Below are 23005 nucleotides of genomic sequence, written 5' to 3'. Positions count from 1 at the left end.
TCAACTTACACTTCAATGTCAAGGACTTAGACAGACTTGAGAAAGCTTCTGCCATCAACAAATGCTTTTCAGAGTCACTGAAGTTTGCCTCTGCAAAGCACAACACACCAGGATCCCTTCTACAGCAGGCTTAGGGACCAAATCCTCAGCCACAGTTTTTCAGATCCCTAAACACAGCTAAGTTCCTGTAAATACATATAAAATAGGCTTAAATACTCACATTCCTCAAGCTGCTTGAAGTAAATTTCAACAGTAAAGGTTGGAAGATTTTCTTTGAAGACAAAGATATATTATCTTTATTCTCCACTGAATTAACTGAACATCACTTTTCCAATCACCACAGCACAGATACCACTGATACAGATGGCTTGTGTGTGACATCCAGGGGACCCCTAGAGGTCAGTCAGCATTTCTATCCCGTGGCCAGCACTGCCCACTCTTAAGGACAGCAGGGCACTGTGCATAGCAGAAAGAGAAGGGTCTGGTTTTAAGTCTCACATCACCAACGGTGTAGAGATCAGGAGAGAGCTATTTACGTAAGTTAAATATTTAGATATTTACTAAAACAAGCTTTGTAGCTTAAAGCAAACAAATCCGTGTCTAAAGCAGTGAACTGGAGATGGAGATACCGACCTTAAGACAGCTCCTCCAGGCTAATCATGAGATACTTCTAGAGACATCAGTGATCCTGGGCAAAGGCTCCTGAGAATGAATGAGGCTGTCCTAGAAGACACATGTGCATCCACATCCCATTCGCTGAGGGGCACTGGGCACCTCCTCCAAGATCCCCGTGCCCCTTGAGCACCTCGGCGGGGGGTGGGGGGTGTGTGGTGGACCGCTCCTCTCTGTCACGGCAAGTCCCAGCCCATCAAGGCACAAGGGCCCAGGGCGGTTACCCCTGGCGGAAGGGCTACCTCCCCATGAAACCTGGAAATCTAAAGACTGAGCTTAACTGCTCTCCATTCTCTACAAAGAGACCTCTCCTCACTCGCTCTGTCCCTTTTTCCTCAATGTAGAGAGATGGGTCTTGGAAAACCAGGTCTTGATCATGTGGCCGAAGGAAGCGGCCAGGGACAACTAGGATGTCAAGTCCTGGCGCATCCATCAGCAGCTTCAGGTACAGCTCGACAGTCCCTCATCTGAAACCTTCGGGGCCAAATGAGTTTCAGAATTCAGATTTTTTTTTTTTTTAAAACTAACATGATATCCCCAGCAGAGTCTGAGGAAGCATCCTATAAATGCATGAATACTTTGTTGTACCAAAACATGAATATTCATACTAATCTTCTATCAGGTCAATCAGATTTGTTATGAAAAGAAATCCAGACTTCTCAAGAATAGTGGGTTTGGCACCATCTGGTTCACATTCCTCCAAGAGATATCTAAACTCAATCACTCAGGGACAAAAGATCCACAGTGGGAAACCAAAGGTTGTAATTGCCAAAACTCCAGGAAACCTACCCTTACTGAGGGGACCCATGGGACAGACCAGCTGGGATGAGGCCATGCCTATGTGAACAATCTCTGACATAGACAATGCCTTCTGAGCTGAGCTTCCCTGGCCTCAAACCCCAGACAGGAACGGATCTAGAGCCCTCCAGATTCAGAGAAGCATTCCCCTGGGAGTCCAGCACCCAGCTCCAAGGAGGCACAGAGAGATCCAATTGCAGATCACAATAGGAGCCAGAAACCAGAAGCAGACCAGATACTTCAGAGCCCTGACACCCGCTCCCCAGTGTGCCTAATATTAGCTCCAGTGGGGACAGGACAAATCATGCTTTGATCTTCATGCCTTTGAGAAAGAGGATAAACATCTCATCGCTACTACCTCTTCTTTGTCCCTTCAAAGGCCAGCATTCCCAGGTTCTACCACCCACCTAGTCTCTTCTCACTCTGGGCATGCTCTGGGCTTCTCACTCCCATGGCCTCACCCGCCACCTTCATGCCCTGTCTCCCATGTCGCAGGGGTTCTGGGCTCCCCTCTTCCCCTACGCCAGCTCAGTTGTAACCGCCTCTTGGGCACCTCCAGGGCTTATCTCATGAGCCCTGTCCTGCCATGCCACAGTCAGCTGTACCGGTGCACTCCCCCGCGTCTTCTGCTGCACCCGGGGAGCGGGTCGTCACATGACTGGTTCTGGCCAATGGAATGTGAGCAGAGATGCCTAGTGTCACTTCCGGCGAGGGTATTTAGTACCTGGTGACAGCACCCCCTCTGTGTTCTCGTCTCCTCCGTGATGCCAGAACAAGAAGGTGAAGAATCAGAATGAAAACAGTCTAGGTCCTGAAGTCACTGATTAGAAAGAGTCTCTGGACCTTCACTGAACTGCTGAAGGAATAAGTTTCTATGGGGAAAAAATTACTGAGAGTTTGGGGTGATCTGATAAAGCCCCTAACGTTAATTACCCCCACATACCTGCCTTCTTTATCTGGCAAGTTCCGACTTACTGCTCAAAACTCCAGTTCAAATGTCCCCTCCTCTGTGAGGCTCAGTTTCCAAGGGAAGGTCAGCCCTCCACTCTGCGATCTCCAGCAGGCCCTCGTGCATTTGGCCCAGTGGTGATCTGACTCTACGGACACATATCTATTTGCATGTCTGGCTCCCACTTTTGCGCTTCTTCTCCCACTCTTGTCTCCTCAGTGCCTTGGCAAGCAGCAGACACCTGGAGTGTTTACTTACTGAAGCGAAGATTAGAGCCTTCTGGCTCAGGTGACCAGCAAAGCCCAAGTCGGCATTTTTAGAGTCATCATGGTCTCTGCACTGTGCTAGGCATGGTGGGAGGAGGCAAGAAAAGTCAACAGCTCTGTCGCCCACCTTGAGGAGGGTTTTTTATCTTTCGGTCCTCTGTGCCCCATTACCCCCCATCTTCATTCAAGGGCAGCTGTGTCAGGTTATTTCTGATGTGAAAAGCATTGCTGGCTCGTTGGGGACCCAGATGTAGAGATAACACCCTAGCCATGACCGGGTCATGTCATCACCACTTGGCAAAACTTGCTGAACCAAAAGCACAAAACCATGTCACTGGTCAGGGCATGAGAACAAGGGATCTTGGCTCTGAACACACAATGAACTGGCTGAGTAATGTGCTCTGTGAGTCGTTCCTGCTCTTCCAGTTCTTTTCAGGACGTGATGTATCGCCCAGTTTTAGCCCAGAGGAGATGGTGACCACAAATAAAGGATGACCAACTATTAATGCAGTCTTTTCACAACAACACCAACTAGCATTTTACCTGCTGCAGGTATGGCGTTGCTATGGACATGGAGACATATACGAACACTGAACACATGTTCATTAAACATGAGGCTAGCTGCTGGTGCCAGCAAACCAGTGTCCAGACAAAAAAATCCACAATGAAGAGGTGTGGCCAACCAGGCACTGTGCCTACAGCAGCAGGAGACCACAAAAGGGCTGTTAGTACATTCTCCTGGTAGGACTTTCAGAGTAGTCCGTGGAACAAAGTCAGACTCTGCAGTATAATGAAGGCTGATCTACAGACAGTAGGGAAGATTAGGAAAAATGTTTAAACTGGAGACATAACTTAGCAGCAGGGAAAGACAGACTTTGAGAGAGTTGGATGGTACATCTCGAAGTTAAGTATCAGCATAGCAGACAAGAGGCACATCAAAATAGAGGACAGCTAAAGCCACAGCTAAACCCAGGACTCTGCTTCTGGCTGGTGTTTTTATAGGTCACACACCACGGACAAGGCAAGGAATGCCTCTTCCTGTCCCATATGCGATACCGACTGCATAAATGCGGAAAACAAGAAACTGTCTGAAAACAGCAACTCACCTTGTATGAAGATCCTATCCCAGTAGATTTCCCCGACTTGACTGCCCCCAAGAAACACCAGGTTGGACAGGATCAGCATGGAGGTGGAACAGGAGGCAAGAGCAGCGTGCAGTCGCCGGCAAGCTGCTGGGGAAAGGAGCTGGGCCTGGGGGAAAAAGGCGAGAAGGCATCTCATCACAAGGGTGGAAAGAGTCGGGCTGAGACGCCACACAGCCTTTCTGTTACCAGCTCAGGATGCCTCCTTCTAGAGCCTGAGGTAGACTGTTATTTAAACAGCTTTTTTTTTTTTTTTTAAATTACTATTTCTGCAAGATGCTCATTCTGGTCTAAGGGAAGCAGTGACACACTCCTGAGTTACTTCCTACTGCCAAAATGGGCTTCCTTCTGACACGTGTAACACAAACACCAAGCCTAGTTGTTTAGGATCCAGCTGCAATGGCTCCACACGCTTTTTACACATTAAATCTGTAGGTACAAGAACTGTTTAAACTGCTCACCACGACAACAAGAACAATGCCATGTGATGAGTCAAGATCAGGGCGATCTTCTGAGGGAGTTACCCAGACCCTGGGAAGCCCCTTCCCCATAAATCTGACCCACTATTAAGGAGGAACCCCATTAAAAGCACACAGCAGAATCAGGACAAGCCAACCCCATTTCTGGAATCAGAGTTCAGGGTGCCAGACCCACTGGCACTGAACTTGTCGGAGCATGAGAGAATCGTGGCTAATGCCAGCACTGGAAATACTCAGGAACCAGAGAGACGTTTTCCAGCAATGATGGGAAAGAATTCTGCTCATCCACCCAAGGTCTTCACTGCACTTCCCCCTCCCCTTTTAATATTTTCTCAGGGATTTCATAAAGTAAACAAAGCCTTTATTCTTCAGGGTTCATCTTTCTGGCACCCTACTGAGTGAGATCGCCGTGACGTGCCTGGTGTGTTTGAGCCCCATGGGCACGTGCACAGGGAGTATCCTTCAAGACTGCAGATTTAAAATGAGAAGCAGGTGGAGCACAACCCAGGGTTTCTGACAAATACCACAGCCTATGCCAGAGACACATTAAGGGAGCAAAGTTTCCAGAGATCGTTCCTGAACACACTCCTGAAGCCTGCCCATCTCTGGGGTCCCCTGCATTTGATTTCAGCTGTGCTGCAGTGGCAAACAAAATTCTAAATTGCCCAAACCTATAGCAGGCAAAAGGACTAAGCCAGAGGGTGAGTCTCCAGCAGGAAACATTTACTCCTGGAGACCCTGCTGAGGATCACCTGTGGCTATTCTGGAAGCCCTGGTCCGTGTCCTCTAAAAAGTGCTGAGAAATGAACTCCTGAACCCTGCCCGTTTCTCTCCTGCCAGTCCCAGGTCTGGTCTGCATGCTCAGAGATACCTGCTCCCTTATGGCTCCCCATTTACAGCTCTCTCCTCCAGCATCATTCTGGAGCATGGCTTTGCTGTCACCATATGTGAGAGGTGTGGCTCTCCCATGGATAAGTTGTACTGCAGGCATTGACTGAGTTGTCTGCCTGCACCTGGTTGTTCTGGAAAGCTCTCAAGCGATGCTGACATGCCCCTGATTAGAGGCCACCAGACAAGATGACCTCTAGTCTCTCCCCTCCTCTAAGAGGCCACAGGCAAGTACAGTGGATGCTGTCAAACAGGACCAGATCAGAGAAAACTACACAGCACAGAAACTGGTAATGAAGGAGAAATGGAGATGAAGCATGTAATTCAGCACTCTTAACTTCTAAGAGGGCTTCCTCTAAGATAGCTCAGTTGGTAAAGTATTTGCCTGCAATGCAGAAGACCCCAGTTCGATTCCTGGGTTGGGAAGTTCCCCTGGAGTAAGGGATAGGCTACCCACTCTGGTATCCTTGGGCTTCCCCTTGTGGCTCAGCTGGTAAAGAATCCGCCCACGATGCGGGAGACCTGGGTTCACATCCCTGGGTTGGGAAGATCCTCTGGGGAAGGGAAAGGCTACCCAGTCCAGTATTCTGGCCTGGAGAATTCCATGGACTAAATAGTCCATGGGGTTGCAAAGAGTCGGACACTACTGATCGACTTAAAGAAGAACCTCTGAGAATAAGGAGAGTTTCTGCATTTTTGAGCAGAGGAAGATACTTCCTGAGTGTTACTGACTCAGTCGGCAGGGTAAGAGGAAGCAGAGAGGAAGGGGAAAATATCTAGAATAATAGATCAAGAAAATACGGATGGCTGTAATCCACATAAATGTGCCCAAATACTTCTGGTACAGGTGCAATTGATAACAGAGCTGATGTCTAAGGAATATGAGGAACTTCTGTTTAAACCCCACATCAGGCTTCCCCAACTTTATATCTTGTTATGGGAATTCAAAGACCCTATGGTTTTTCCCGTGGTCATGTATGGATGTGAGAGTTGGACTGTGAAGAAAGCTGATCACCGAAGAATTGATGCTTTTGAACTGTGGTGTTGGAGAAGACTCTTGAGAGTCCCTTGGACTGCAAGGAGATCTAACCAGTCCATTCTAAAGGAGATCAATCCTGGGTGTTCATTGGAAGGACTGATGCTAAAACTGAAACTCCAATACTTTGGCCACCTCATGTGACGAGTTGACTCACTGGAAAAGACTCTGATGCTAGGAGGGATTGGGGGTGGGAGGAGACGGGGACGACAGAGAATGAGATGGCTGGATGGCATCACCGACTCAATGGACATGAGTCTGAGTGAACTCCGGGAGTTGGTGATGGACAGGGAGGCCTGGCGTGCTGTGATTCATGGGGTCGCAAAGAGTCGGACACGAGTGAGCGACTGAACTGAACTGAACTGATTGATCCTTCCCCTTTTAATGTCAATTACAGAAGAGTGCAGGTTGCCTGGTTAAAGCTCAAAGTGGTTCTCCTTTTGCAGGAAATGGTAACAAATGTTAAATAATCAACACAGATGACCAGCCAGGAAAATACTCCTTGCCTTGGGTTGCTAAGCGGGGCTGTGTTTAGCAACCAGGTTACCTGGTACTGGCCATGGTCAGTGTATAGTGAGAGGCAGAGCTGGGGGCCAGGAGACAGAAGTTGTCGGGGGCAGGAGACACAGCAAGGGAAGAGGTGCCAAGGTGAGTGAGTGCTGGACACACAGGGATCCTCTTTCCATCACCTGAGACCCTGGTTCCTACAGCTCTTCCTTTGACTCTCTGATTACCCCAGTATCTTTCTCAGCTACATGATTCAATAAGTTCCTCTTTTGGCTCAGGAAAAACAAAAGTCAGAATGATAGCAAATACAAAGGAGCCTCTGATCTCAGAGACAAGAGGGAAGATGCAAAATCTGAAGTGACACACTACAATTCAATCTTTAGAAATTGTTCATTTATTTTAGAAAACTAACAAGAACGTTAAAGGCATGGGCTGTTGGAACCAATAAGCTAGAAAGACTTAAGGAGAAATGAAGATGCTCACAGGCAATTCTTAATTACCCCCGGGGCACGCGGGTGGCAGACAAAATAGATGATGATACAGAAAAGCCAAAAACCTAATTTTAACTAAAAGCCCATCCTCTGAACTGACAAAATTAGCCTTGCCAACAAGAAGCGCACTTGACAGAACATTGCATCTCTTCATGGTGAATCAGTGGGAGAACAGAATGATGGGCCAGAAGGAAGAAAAAAGAGAACCTGCCCGGATGGCCCATAGGGGGATAATAATTAATAGCAAAGGGGATGCAAGTCTTGGCTGCATCCCATCTTTCCTCTTCAGGTTCCTGGACACACTGGGGAAGGTGACAGATTTGACATCGGGGATTTCTTTCTATCTCGGGCACCATCTGGCATTTGCCACTGGTTTGCAAGAACCCTAGGGATTAAGTACCATATTCAAGGTTTCCAGGAGCAAAAATGCCATCTGGGGAAGGCTGGAAGGCTATACTCCCTTAGCCCAGCCAGCTCCATCAATAAATACAACTTTCTGAGTTCCTGGGACCCTCAGAGTCAAACCTTCCACTTTGTTTCTTTTGCACACTCTCCCCTGAAGTCCTGTGGTGACTACTGTCATCACCCCTGTGATCCTTCATATCCTCTGGGATGCAGGTCCACGTGCAGGGTCAAGCCTCACAGGTTAGTCACCCATCCTCCCGGCTTCAGTTCAGCTCAGTTGCTCAGTTGTGTTCGACTCTCTGCGACCCCATGGACTGCAGCATGCTAGGCTTCCCTGTCCATCACCAACTTCCGGAGCCTACTCAAACTCATGCCCATTGAGTTGGTGGTGCCATCTCATCCTCTGTCGTCACCTTCCCCTCACACCTTCAATCTTTCCCAGCATCAGGGTCTTTTCCAGTGAGTCAGTTCTTCGCATCAGGTGGCCAAAGTATAGGAGTTTCAGCTTCAGCATCAGTCCTTCCAATGAATATTCAGGACTGATTTCCTTTAGGATGGACTTGTTGGATTTCCTTGCAGTCCAAGGGACTCTCAAGAGTCTTCTCCAACACCACATTTCAAAAGCATCAATTATTCAGCGCTCAGCTTTCTTTATAGTCCAACTCTTACATCCATACATGACCACTGGAAAAACAACAGCTTTAGACTAGATGGACTTTTGTTGGCAAAGTAAAGTCTCTGCTTTTTAATATGCTGTCTAGGTTGGTCATAACTTTTCTTCCAAGGAGCAAGCATCTTTTAATTTCATGGCTGCAGCCACCATCTGCAGTGATTTTGGAGCCTCAAAATATTAAGTCTGTCACTGTTTCCCCATCTATTTGCCATGAAGCGATGGCACCAGATGCCATTATCTTAGTTTTCTGAATGGCTTAGATGCTTGTAAACTCCCTCGGTAGGAGAACTCAGGTTGAGGAATTGTAAACTAAATCGGGAGGGGAAAAAAAAACATCGTGCAATGAAGATCCATCATGTTGGTAAAGAACTGCCAACTTGATCAGATAAGGCAATGATTAGTAAACAGAGTTTCATTTCCATAAATGTATCAGGACAAAAGAGAGCCCCATCTGGTCATGGTCTCTTCTCAGAGGATAGGTGAGATTGTGGCCATCCCATATTCTGGCAGCAAAACAAAAAAATAAATCTGGGAGTGGCACTGTTCCCCAGGAGACGTTTGGAAATTGCTGGACATTTTTGGTCATCCCAAGGACAACCCAATTGCCAAAAGGTAACTGTGGCATTTGACAGGCAGGGGCCAAAGATCATAAACACAATGCAATGTGTGGGACAGAATCATTCTACCTAAAATGACAACAGTGACCTCTAGAGAAAGGGTTAAAGGTTTTTCTTCTAACTCAATTCAGAGCTAACCTCTCTCTAGGCCCATGGGGCACAAAAGCTCCCTGTTCTCTAATTAGGTTGTTGTTGTTAATTGCTAAGTTGTGTCCAACTCTTTGTGACTCCACAGACCGTTGCTCACCAGGCTCCTTGGTCCACGACATTTCCCAGGCAAAAATACTGGAGGTAGCCATTTCCTTCTCTGAGGGATCTTCCCACCCTACGGCTTGAACCTGCATCTCCTGCTTGGTAGGTGGACTGTTTACCACTGAGACACTGGGGAAGCCCTCTAATTATGAGCAATGCCAAAAACATGCCCCTTTTCCCTGGGGCCTACAAAAATGCATCCCAGGTCAGGGAAAGCATTTCTTTACAACATCCCAGTGCCAGGCCCCGTTAACCAATCCTCTCTACCATCTGGCATCAAATTACGAGAGAGGAGGGGTCTCCTGGGCCCTTTCAGTCACATTCAGACAAGTTGTACCACCAGTTCCAACCTCCTCGCACCCACAGCCCTGAAACCCAGAGCACAGAGGAAGAACTGGAGGCTGAGCATGCTGAAAGGCACCACTTTGTTCCCCGATGAGGTTGACCAGCTCTCCCGTATGACTCTGATCGAGGTGACAGGCTGGGGTGGTTTCTTTCCATGTTAACATCAATATAACCCACTCTTCAGGCCCCAAAATGGGTAGTGGGCTTGGGGCCTGGATACAGTGAACCCCTCAGGGCATCCAGAAGTACATTCTCTGTGACTCAGCTGGTAAAGAATCTACCTGCAATGCAGGAGACCTTGGGTTCAATCCCTGGGTCAGAAAGATCCCGCAGAGAAGGGAATGGCTACCCATTCCATTATTCTTGCCTAGAAAACCCCAATGGACAGAGGAACCTGGTGGGCTACAGTCCATGGGGTCCCAAAGAGTCGGACACAACTGAGTGACTAACACTTTCACTTTCCCTGGGTAACAGGCCCAGGTCAGACCTCTAATTCCTCTGGGCGAGCTCGCTGTCTCTGAGAGAAGAAACACAGAGCTGGCAGGCGGGAATGTTCTAACGACAGTTCAGCGGTGGCTCTAAACTTCCGTCTAAAACACTGATTCCAAAGGTGACACATGTAACCCAAACAAAGGAAACCTAGGGCCGGACTGAACTTCTGTCACTCAAGCTTGCAGTTCCTGCTGCAACATGTCTGTTTATTCTTATCTCCATGGCAACTCCTCTATCTTTTCCAGTCAACATCCTGTCCCCAGCAATCACAGGACTAGCCAGGCAAACAAGCTGGAGCCTAGGGGGCTGCAGTCCGTGGAATCTGGGTCAGAATTGATGCTCAGACGGCCACGGGGCTGAGAGACAGATGGTGCATCGGGGCTGAGGGCTGCTGTGCTCCGTGGGCCCACACTTGTCCACAGAGGGACCACACATGGGGCTGAGACAGGAGGAGGGGACAGGCTAAGCATCTGGGGGAGCAGATGGGAAGGAGGAATGGCTGCTGGAGACGGTGACAAAGGCTTGGCAAGTGGGACCTGATGCTGTTTATTTTTAAGTGGGGGAGAAGCTAAAAAAAGGAACTGGGTGGATTTGAGCAGCTGGACACAGTTCTTCCACATCATCACTGAAGTTTTTCATTTTCTAATAAAAACGCTAACCAGAGGGTAAGAAAGGATGAACAAGAACATGGCAAAGGGGGAGACTGGTGCACACCGGGGAAGGCAAACAAGGGGTGGACATCTCACAGGCCAGACGGAGGAGATCAAAGACAGCAAAAGAAAAATGACACGTCCTGGGAAAGAGAAAGGTGGCCAGAGTGATATGCTCAGGATTAGGAGGACCCAAACCCCAAAGTCATTCCAGGGTCCCTGCCCTTCTCTGTTCCAACCTGCCAGGACACTGCTCTCCTTGTTCCCTTTCTCAAGGCACTTGGGTCATTTCCACTTAAAAGTCTATGTTTTACCAGTTACCCTTCTCTCTCATGTTCCCACCAGCATGGAAAGTTCCTGAAGGACAGCGTGGCCTATGTTTCAATCTGTGCACTGAAGGCCCACTCAGACTCTGTGTGTGTTCAATAATTATCTTACACCTGTTTCTCCCTTTGCCTTACCTAAGTTCCAGAATCTCCTGACTTTCTTACTACCCATCTCCATCCTATAGCCAGGTCAAATGAATACATGTAGGCAGTCAGAAAGTAACACTTCCTTCTTGTGTGTGTACAGAGTGTTAAAAATTCACTGGTCAATGAAGTTAAATTTTCTAAGCTCTGTTTGCTAGTTCGATCTAAGCAGTGGACGCTCCTGAGAGAGAGAGAGAGAGAGTCACTGCAGTGGTAAAGACAAAGCCGGCTTTGCTTAAACAGAACAATTTAAGTTGTTCCATAGTTTAGATGTCCAGCTGAGTTTTGTAAAAAAAAAAAAAAAAAAAAACAGAAGAGGCTATAACTCAGGATCCAAATCCACGCAGCCTATGAAGGAATTTCAGAGGACTTTCAAATAACTAAGCAAACAACTGGAACAGCCCGTATATTAAGTGGCTGGGTTCCTGCTAAAAGTTCTGGCATGGCTAGCAAAACTGTCTCACCCTGTGTTCTTACTCTTCCACTCCCCAGCTTCGAGCTGGCTCAGTGGTAAAGAATCCACCTGCCAATGCAGGAGACACAGACCATTTTTTTTTTAATTATTATTTAATAAATGGTACAAAGCACAATGCCATAAACATTAACAGTTAAAATTTCACCAAATGAAAAAAATACTATAGAATACACAGTTGCAAAAAGCTACATTAAGTTATTTTACAACTGCCTTCAATCTTTCCCAGCATCAGGGTCTTTTCAAATGATTCAGTTCTTTGCATCAGGTGGCCAAAGTATTGGAGTTTCAGCCTCAACACACCCCCATTTAACATGTACATTACCATATGTAAAACAGATGAACAGTGCAAGTTCAACGCATGAAGCAGGGCACCCAAAGCCAGTGCTCTGGGACAACCCAGAGGGATAGGGTGAGAAAGGAGGTGGGTTCAGGATGGGGGGCCACATGTATTGACCTGTGACCGATTCATGTTGATGCATGGCAAAAACCATTGCAACATTGTAAAGTAGTTTGTTTTTTTTTAATTATTCTAATTCTCCAATTAGAATTATTGTCCTTCAGGATTGAAGGATAAGAGTTTTCTAGAAAAAAAACAAAACCAGAAAAAAAAAAGTTGAAGGAATTCATTACCATTAGATCAGTCAGAAACCTGTATGCAGGTCAGGAAGCAACAGTTAGAACTGGACATGGAACAACAGACTGGTTCCAAATAGGAAAAGGTGTATGTCAAGGTTGTATATTGTCACCTTGCTTATTTAAGTTATATGCAGAGTACATCATGAGGAACGATGGGCTGGAAGAAGCACAAGCTGGAATCAAGATTGCTGGGAGAAATATCAATAACCTCAGATATGCAGATGACACTACCCTTATGGCAGAAAGTGAAGAGGAACTCAAAAGCCTCTTGATGAAAGTGAAAGAGGAGAGTGAAAAGGTTGGCTTGAAGCTCAACATTCAGAAAACAAAGATCATGGCATCTGGTCCCATCACTTCATGGGAAATAGATGGAAAAACAGTGGAAACAGTGTCAGACTTTATTTTTGGGGGCTCAAAAATCACTGCAGATGCTGATTGCAGCCATGAAATTAAAAGACACTTACTCCTTGGAAGGAAAGTTATGACCAACCTTGATAGTATATTAAAAAGCAGAGACATTACTTTGCCAACCAAGGTCCGTCTAGTCAAGGCTATGGTTTTTCCCTTGGTCATGTATGGATGCGAGAGTTGGACTGTGAGGAAGGCTGATCGCCGAAGAATCGATGCTTTTGAACTGTGGTGTTGGAGAAGACTCTTGAGAGTCCCTTATACTGCAAAGAGATCCAACCAGTCCATTCCTAAAGCAGATCAATCCTGGATGTTCATTGGAGGCACTGATGCTAAAGCTGAAACTGCAATACTTTGGCCACCTCATGCGACGAGTTGACTCACTGGAAAAGACTCTGATGCTGGGAAAGGTTGGGGGCGGGAGGAGAAGGGGACGACGGAGAATGAGATGGCTGGATGGCATCACCGACTCTGTGGACATGAGTTTGAGTGTACTCCAGGAGTTGGTGATGGACAGGGAGGCCTGGCGTGCTGTAATTCATGGGGTCGCGGAGAGTCGGACACGACTGAGCGACTGAACTGAACTGAACTGAACTGAGATCAGTCTTATAAGAAATGTTAAAGGGATATTTTTTCAAGTTGAAACAAAAGGATGCTAATTAGTAACAGGAAACATGTGCAAGTATAAGCCTACTGGTAATGGTGAAAACACAGTTAAATTCAAAATACCCTAATGTTGCTGCTGCTGCTGCTGCTAAGTCACTTTAGTCGTGTCCGACTCTGTGTGACCCCATAGACGGAAGCCCACCAGGCTCCCCTGTCCCTGGGATTCTCCAGGGTTGCAATGGTGGATAAATCACTTATAACTCTAGTATAAAAGTTAAAAACAAAAAGAGTTAAAAATAATTAGAAGTACAATAATTTATTAATTAATACACAATGTGAAATATGCAAATTGTGACATCAAAAACATTAAATGTGTGGAGTGGAAAGAAAAATCTAGAGCTTTTGAAGTTAACTTGCTATCAGCATAAAATAGATTGTTACAAATATGTTTTCTGAAAACATCATGGCAACCACAAAGCAAAAACCTATGGTAGATACACAAAGATCAAGAAATCAAAACATACCACTACAGAAAATCATTTCACAAAGGAAGCGAGCAAGAGAGAAACCAAAAAACAAAGAAATTATACAAACAGAAAATAATTCATAAAATGGCAATAGTAAGTTCATAACCATCAGTAATTACTTTAAATGTAAATGAACTAAATTATCCAATGAAAAAACAGAGTGACTAAATGGATTACAAAACAAGATCCAACTATATCTTGCCTACAGTAGACTCACTTCAGCATTAAGGACATGCATAGTGAAGGGATGGAAAAAAATACTTTGTGAAAATGTAAACCAAAAAAGGCTGGGGTAGTTAAACTCTTCAGCAGATGGTGCTAAGGAAACAGGATATCCACATGCAAGGCACTGCATCTGAGCCCTCACATTATACCAGATATAAAAATTAATTCAAAGAATCAAAAATCTAAACATCAGGGATTTCCCTGGTGATCCAGTACAAGACCCCACTCTTGTAATACAGGAGGTGTGGGTTCCAATCCTGGTTGGAGAACAAGATCCCATACACTGGGTGGTGCAGCCAAAAAAAAAAAAAAACCCAAAAAACTGAACATCAGAATTGAAACCATAAAACTCTTATAAGAAAACATAGGAAAAAAGTTTTCATGATATTGAATTTATCAATGATTTCCAATAGGATACCAAAAAGCACAGGCAAGTAAAAGTAAAAAGAGATAAATTATACACTTCACCAAAATTAAAAATGTTTTTGCATCAAACACTATCAACACAGTGAAAGGCAATCCATAAAATGAGAAAATATTCAGAATTGCATATCAATAGTGGCTTAATATCCAGAATAAAGAACTCCTACAACAACAGAAAAACAACCCAATTCAAAAATGGGCAAAGGACTTGATTAGATATTTACCCAGAGAAGATATACAAAAGGTCAACAAGCACAGGAAAAGATGCTCAATGTCACTATCATGGAAATGCAAATAAAAACCACGAGACACATGAACCACACCTTCACACCTACGAAGATGGTTATAATAGAAAAAGTGTTAATAAGGCTATGGAAAAATTGAATCCTTATGCACTTTTAGTGAAAATGCAAAATGGTGTATCCATTGAGGAAAACAGTACAGCAGTTTCTTAGAAATTAAAAATAGAATTATCATATAATCTAGCAATTCACTTCTAGGTATATATTCAAAAGAAATGAAAGCAGGGATAGAACATATATTTGGATATCAATATTCATAGCAGTGTTATTCACAAGAGACAAAAGTCAGAAACAATCATAATATCGATCAATGCATAAATGTGTGAACAGTCTAGGATATATATGCAGAATGGAAATACTACTCAGTCTTAAAAAGAAAGGAAATTCTGACAGATACAACACGGAAAGATAATCATAACACAAAGGGACAAAGATCACACAATTCCACTTATATATAGTGCTTAGAATAGTCAAACTCATAGAAAAAGAAAAGAAAATAGTGGTTTCCAGGGATGAGGGGAAAGGGGTAATAGGAGTAATTGTTTAGTAGGCACTGAGTCCCAATCTGGGATGGTAAAAAACATTCTTGATATTGACGGTGATGATGGCTGCACAATGTGAATGTATTTAATGACTCCGAATTTTACACTTAAAAATTATTAAATTGTTAAACTTTCTGTTATTTGTGGGTTATCATAAGAATCATTCAGTTCAGTTCAGTTCAGTCGCTCAGTCGTGTCCAACTCTTTGCGACCCCATGAACCACAGCACGCCAGGCCTCCCTGTCTATCACCAACTCCCGGAGTTCACTCAAACTCATGTCCATCGAGTCGGTGATGCCATCCAGCCATCTCATTCTCTGTCGTCCCCGTCTCCTCCCACCCCCAATCCCTCCCAGCATCAGACTCTTTTCCAGTGAGTCAACTCGTCACATGAGATGGCCAAAGTATTGCAGTTTCAGCTTTAGCATCAGTCCTTCCAATGAACACCCAGGACTCATCTCCTTTAGAATGGACTGGTTGGATCTCCTTGCAGTCCAAGGGACTCTCAAGAGTCTTCTCCAGCACCACACCTAGAAGGCATCAATTCTTGAGGGTTCAGCCTTCTTTATGGTCCAACTCTCACATCCAGACATGACTACTGGAAAAACCATAGCTTCCCAGAGGGTGTTAGTGGTAAAATTTCTGCCTGCCAGTACAGGAGATATAAGAGGAATAGGTTTGATTCCTGGGTTGGGAAGATCCCTTGGTGGGGGCATGGCAACCCACTCCAGTATTCTTGTTGGGAGTATCCCATACACAACAAATGGCTCTTTTACATGGAGCTGTCCAGTTTTCCTAGCACCACTTATTGAAGAGGCTGTCTTTTCTCCATTATACATTTTTGCTTCCTTCATCAAAGGTAAGTTGCCCATAGGTGCATGGGTTTGTCTCTGGGCTTTCTATCTTATCCCATTGATCTACATTATGTTTTTGTGCCAGTACCATACTGTCTTGATTACTATAGCTTTGTAGTATAGACTAAGTCAGAAAGGTTGATTCCTCCAGCTCCATTTTCCTCTCCCAAGATTGCTTTGGCTGTTTGGGGTCTTTTATGTTTCCATACAAATTGTGAAATCTTTTGTTCCAGTTCTATGAAAAATGCCATTGGTAATCTAAGAGACTGCCATTGAATCTGAGATTGCTTCAGGTAGTATAGTCAATTTTACAATATTGATTCTTCCAATCCAAGGACATGATATATCTCTCTGTGTCATCTTTCATCAGTGTCGTGCAGATTTCTGCACATAGGTCTTTTGTCTCCTTAGGTAGGTTTATTTCTAAATATTTATTCTTTTGGCTTCAATAGTGAATGGAATTGTTTCCTTATCTTTCTGATTGTTCAACATTGCTTATTAGAGAAATGGAAATCAAAACTATAATGAGGTATCACCTCACATTGGTCAGATGGCCATCATCAAAAATATTCTATAAACAATAAATGCTGGAGAGAATGTGGAGAAAAGGAAACCTTCTTGTGCTGTTGTTGGGAATGTAAATTGATACAGCCATTATGGACAACAGTATAGTGATTCCTTTTAAAAAAAAAAACCTAGGAACAAAATCACCATATGACCCAGCAATCCCTGAGAAAATCATAATTCAAAAAGACATATGTATCCCAATGTTTACTGCAGCACTGTTTACAAGAGCCAGAACATGGAAGCAACCTAGATGCCCATCAACAGATGAATAGTTAAAGAAGTTGTGGTACATATATACAATGGAATATCACTCAACCATTAAAGGGAATGAATGTGAGTTAGTTGAACTGAGGTGGATGAATTTAGAGCCTGTTATACAGAGTGAAGGAAGTCAGATAGAGAAAAACAAATATATATTATCATATGTATATGGAATCTCTAAGGGAATGGCCAGCTCTTGGACAAGTCCACTGTGTGTGAAAGTCGCTCAGTCATTGGATCATCAAAAAAGCAACAGAGTTCCAGAAAAACATCTACTTTTGCTTTATTGACTACACCAAAGCCTTTAACTGTGTGGATTACAACAAACTGTGGAAAATTCTTCAAGAGATGGGAATGTCAGACCACCTGACCTGCCTCCTGAGAAATCTGCATGCAGGTCAAGAAGCAACAGTTAGGACTGGACATGGAAAACAGACTGCTTCCAAATTGGGAAAGGAGTACTTCTAGGCTGTATATTGTCACCCTACTTCTTTAACTTATATGCAGAGTACATAATAAGAAATGCTGAGCTGGATGAAGCAGAAGCTGGAATCAAGACTGCCAGGAGAAATATCAATAATCTCAGATACGCAGATGACACCACCCTTATGACAGAAAGCAAAGAAGAACTAAAGAGCCTCTTGTTGAAAGTGAAAGAGGAAAGTGAAAAAGTTGGTTAAAACTCAACATTCAGAAAGCTAAGATCAAGGCATCCAGTCCCATCACTTCATGGCAAATAGATGGGGAAACAGTGGAAACAGTGACAGACTTAATTTTGGGGGGGCTCCAAATCACTGCAGATGGTGACTGTAGCCATGAAATTAAAGATGCTTGCTCCTTGGAAGAAAAGCTATGACCAACCTAAACAGCATATTAAAAAGCAGAGACATTACCGACAAAGGTCCATCTAGTCAAAAGTTATGGTTTTTCCAGTAGTCACGTACGGATGTGAGAGTTGGACTAACGAAAGTTGAGCACCAAAGAATTGATGTTTTTGAACTGTGGTGTTGGAGAAGACTCTTGAGAGTCCCTTGAACTGCAAGGAGATCCAACCAGTCCATCCTAAAGGAAATCAGTCCTAAATATTTATTGAAAGGACTGATGCTGAAGCTAAAACTCCAATACTTTGGCCACCTGATGCGAAGAACCAACTCATTGGAAGAGACCCTGATGCTGGGAAAGATTGAAGGCAGGAGGAGACAGGGGACGACAGAGGATGAGATGGTTGGATGGCATCACCGATGCGATAGACATGAGTTTGAGTAGGCTCCGAGAGTTGGTGGTGGACAGGGAAGCCTGGTGTGCTGCAGTCCAAGGGGTCACAAAGAGTTGGACACGACTGAGAGACTGAACTGAACTGAATATGGAATCTAGACAAATGGTACTGATGAACACATTTGCAGGGCAGGAATACAGACACTGATGTAGAAAATGGACTTGTGGACACAGTGGAGAAAGAAGAGGGTGGGATGAACTGTGAGAGGCACACTGAAATACATACATTACTATGCATAAAACAGATAGGTAGTGGGAAGCTGCTGTATAGCACAGAGAGCTTAGGTTCATGCTCTATGATGACCTAGAGGTGTGGGAGGTGGAGGTGGAAGGGAGGCTCAAGAGGCAGGGGATATATGTATATTTATGGCTGATTGGTATTTTACGGCAGAAACCAACACACCGTTATAAAGTAACTATCTTTCAATTTAAAAAATTCTAAATTAAATAGCTGAAAATCAAATATGGGAATGGTTCAAAGAACTCTTGATCAAGTAAGATTTATCCCCAGAATGGAAGGATGATTCAGTATTAAAAGTATTAGAAGTCCATGTAACTCATGGGATTAAATAAAGGAGAACAATCTCATGATCACTCAATAGATGCCAGTAAAGCAGGCTTTTTTGAGTTGGTAAAGAAAGTATGTTAAAAATCCAGAGAAAGCATTCCCACTAGATTCAAGAAAAAGACATACTTTCTTCTGTCTTTCAAAACTGTAACAATGGACCAAATAAAGTAAGACAATTAAATGCAATATAAGCTAAAATTGTTGACAAAAACAAAACTGTCATTATTTGTAGATGATATGACCATTAATCTAATAAATTTAATAGGAACAACTGAAAAATCACTAGCGCTAAAAAAATTATCTAAAGTAGATGCAAAATGATCAACTCAAAACAAAAATCAATACCTTTCCCACACAACAACAATAATCCAAAAAGAAATGCAGAAGTCTTCTAAGAAATGATGAAACCTTACGTAAGAATATAAAGGACGACCTGAATAAGTATTCAAGGCTGAGAAGACTCAGCAGCATAGATATGTCAACTCTACTCAAATAAAGATACGATTAAAAGCAAATCTAATAAATTCCAATATAAATACCAAAGGGTGTTCTGAGAAACTCCACTTTTCAGGAATTCTAAGATTCCTACAGAAGAAGCAATGTGCACAAACAGCAAATGTAACTCAGAAACAGGATCAAAAGGAGCACAGCACTTTCCTTACTGACATTCAAAACTCTAGTACTAAAATAGCAATAATCCAAAAGATCAAAACAACAAAAAGAGAACCCCCAAGTTAACCCATGTGTATATGGATATTTACAACATATTGAAGGCGATCTGTAATCAGTGAGGGAAGCACAGACCACTGAATAAAACAACTGTAAAATGTGAAGAGCATTTCTGTTGGAAGGCATACAAACACAGGAAGCTGACCAGATTTGGTCCCTGGACCATGGTTTACCAACTTCTGCTCTATTCTATTTTTGGGATCTATTGTAAAGAAACACTTTATGAAAAGGAGGGATGGATAGGCATCCTACTGAAGCTGTGTTTTCAAAAGAAAAAAAAAATTAGAAGCAACCTAAATTTTCAATAGAACTTTAACAATAGAATAAATCAATTTATGACATATCCATAATATGCCCAGTTATACAGCTCTGCATTCCCTAATACAGAAATATCTTTAAAACATACCATGAGGAAGGAAAAAAGTGCAAATGTTAGAATATTTATACATTTCTAAATCACACATACACACACACACACACACATACACACAACGCAGGAAAGCTGAGCAAGGCTGTACTGCAATCTGATAACAATGGCTACCTTTCATGAGAGGGAAGTGAGTGAGCAAGGTAATGGGTATCTTAGAGGAACTTCAGCTATATCTGCATTTTTTTCCAAGATCATATAGTCATGAATGACTTCATACAGAATAAAAAAGGAAACCTAGGAATCTTTCCACTGAATGACCTTAGAGCTTGGCCATGTCCCCTGAGTACCAAGTCAAAGTACATGGGTGGGAAGATAGATTCGCGATGACCATCACACCCAAGTCATGACTGCTCACAGTACTGGAAGTCTTCCTCTCTAGGCAGCACTGAGGTCCCTGGAGGCAACTAAATAAGCTTAGGATGTCACAGCTATGGCCTCTGCTATATCCTGTTGAAACACAAAAGCAACCACTTAAGGGCAAGGCCTGCTTTTAAAGCAAATTTGATATTTAAAAACCTAGAACTGACAAATAGGTAAAGCATTTCAAAGTGATTCACCAAATGACATCACAGAAAACTCTTTTAGCGACATTCAGTTAAACACAGTAGATGAGACATCTCTGCTCCCTTTACAAACCCCATTAAAATGAGGAGTAAACATTTAAGAAGGTATAAATCTTCTTAAAGGTATCATTCCCACAGTCAGGGAATGGAAGCAAATAGTGAACAGTGAACAGCAAATGAGCAAAGTCAAACCATCTTTATAAGATAGCAAGCAGATGGATAAATGAACAGAGCTGAGAACCCTGAATACCAGATGCCAAAGAGAAGAAAGTCATTCATACACCAGGTCCCCAGAAGCAACAGGCATTAGACACCACACACCACAGACGGCAACAGTAAACCACGGTAGGGAAAAAAAACAAAGAGACTGGTTAAAAACCGGGGTTATCAGCATAGAGACCACAGAGATAAAAGTCCCTCTTTCTCCCCACCCCAACCCATGATGAAGTTTTTTTCCCCATAAATAAATTGCATTAGAGAGATTCTAAAGTCAAGGGCAGTAAGTAGAGTGATATTTCAGCATTACCAGACATATCTGCATTAAGTCTCTAGAGAGAAAAATAGATTACACACAAAGAATCAAGAATCAAATGGCATTTCTCAACGGTAAAGATAAAAACTAGAAGACAGTATCCTGAAACGTGTTCAGGATAAACTGCCTTTCAACCTAAAATTCGGTGCTCAGAATCAATTAAATATGAGGGTATAAAGAGTTTTAGAAATATTAATCTCAACATATATATACAGACACACACCAATATATACTGACTATATATATACTCAATATATCCTCTTGCCATCTGTCATACATATATATATATCACCCATGATTCTTTTCTTAGGGAGCTACTGAAGGATGTGCCCCAGCAAATCAAACGAAGCGGGGGGAAAAACAATGAGATCTGAGGCCAAGACAACCTAGCAGAGAGGAGAGGGGACATGTCATAATGACCGCTGTACAGCAGATCTGAAGATAAATAATCCAGATGGGAAGGGAGGATGGGAGGTCTTCAAGAAAGATTCTCCAGCTAAAGAAGAGAGTTGACAGACTGCCAGAGAGGCCTGACCACATGCAAAATAGAATACTATTCTTAAAAGTTTGCAAAGACATGATGACAGTAAACAGGCAAGGCGATTCTTAATCTGAGTTGGGGAAACAGTTGACTAAGAAAGGAAATGCAATTATAGTACACTAGCTGGTTTGGAAGCTAATGAGGGAGCCACATTTAACATAGTAATGATAATGGAAACAATGACTTCTGATTTAACAAAAAATATAGAGATTATTGCACTAGGAGGAGAAGTGGGGAGTAGGTCTAAGAGGTTAAAACTTCATGTAGAAAGTAGTTACTATTTATAATTTATAAATGAAGAGTAATAGAATATACTTTAGAAAGACAGAGGTAAGTATCAGAAACAAGAGAACTTAAAGTTTCTTCTGATGGGTTAAGAACATAAGAGCAGGAGGAATGGAGACTGTTCTTCTATTTATTTATCTGAATGAAAGCTTGTGGAATATTTGAGTTTGGAATCATAAACATGTATTTTTTAAACTTTCTGGGTTTCAGTTCTTCCCGCTGTATAACAGGGATAATGACGCTACTTACTTATCAACTACTATTAAAATCACACGAGATAACACGGTAGAAGTACTTTGGGGAAACTTTTCACTTCTCTTGGGCCAATTTTTCAGAAGAGCTATTCCATAGACAGGCTGTGTGGAGCCAGTCAAAACACAAGTGGTTTAAGAACTCAGGGCTGTTGCGTAAGTTCATCTAAGGCCAGAAGTGCCCAAGCGTCGAGGAGATGGGACAGAGATGAGTCACTCGAGCAGTGAGAGGATCAAGGAAGACTCCTTGTCTGAAATCAAAGAAGCCTGAATAGACCACGTGTGACCGAGTTTGACTCCTTTCTAATGAAACCAACCATCTGTTCTTAAACAAATTACTTACATTCTGGTCTCCAGTTTCCCTATCTGTAAAACTGGAGGTAGTAACATTTGCCCTGAAGGTTCGTTGTGACGGGTAGATAACGTAAGGAATGAGAAAGATCTTTGTGCAGTCTGGCAGAGTTCCTTGTATGGCACAGGATGGCACTTACAATAGTCTCATGATCATCTACACCTGAGAAAGACTAACCTCCAATTTCTAACGTAAACCAAGCATCCAGGTTCAGCTAAGCAGAGCTTCCTGACAGTGGGTTCCCCCCTTCCCTTTTCTCTCAATAACCTTTGATTAGGTAACAATACTTATTCACTGTAGAAAAGGTTGAAAATATAAGTGAGCAAAAACCAGAAAATATGCATTACAAATAGTCTCACCAGTAAATAGTTAACCATCATTGACATTTTAGTGTATAACCCTCCACACACTTCTCTGTTTGTATTTTAAATAAAAGATGAATGATTATACCTATTATCCATATTCTTCACCTTCTCACAGTAAAAAGTATTCTAATATCGTCCGTTTCAAGAGCTTCATAA

General features: G+C 43.2%; 1 protein-coding gene across 3 annotated transcripts in view; it reads right to left on the bottom strand.

Annotated features, from left to right (window-relative positions):
* Nucleotides 1–23005, bottom strand: part of HHAT (hedgehog acyltransferase) — a 357633-nt gene that overhangs the window by 55289 nt on the left and 279339 nt on the right. For all 3 annotated transcript variants that reach the window (XR_016039577.1, XM_088845241.1, XM_055419017.2), the window contains one exon: nt 3792–3936. Coding sequence is in view for 2 of the 3 variants with exons in the window: in XM_088845241.1 (XP_088701367.1) it covers nt 3792–3936 (145 nt within the window). In the remaining variant the exon portion in view is untranslated. The remainder of the gene's footprint in view (nt 1–3791; nt 3937–23005) is intronic.

Source organism: Moschus berezovskii, chromosome 17 (genome assembly GCF_049115385.1).
Source record: "Moschus berezovskii isolate FMDL1 chromosome 17, NW_MosBer_1.0, whole genome shotgun sequence".
Taxonomy (NCBI): domain Eukaryota; kingdom Metazoa; phylum Chordata; class Mammalia; order Artiodactyla; family Moschidae; genus Moschus; species Moschus berezovskii.
The sequence above is the reverse complement of the archived record's forward strand: the minus strand, read 5'-3'. Positions and strand labels throughout refer to the sequence as shown.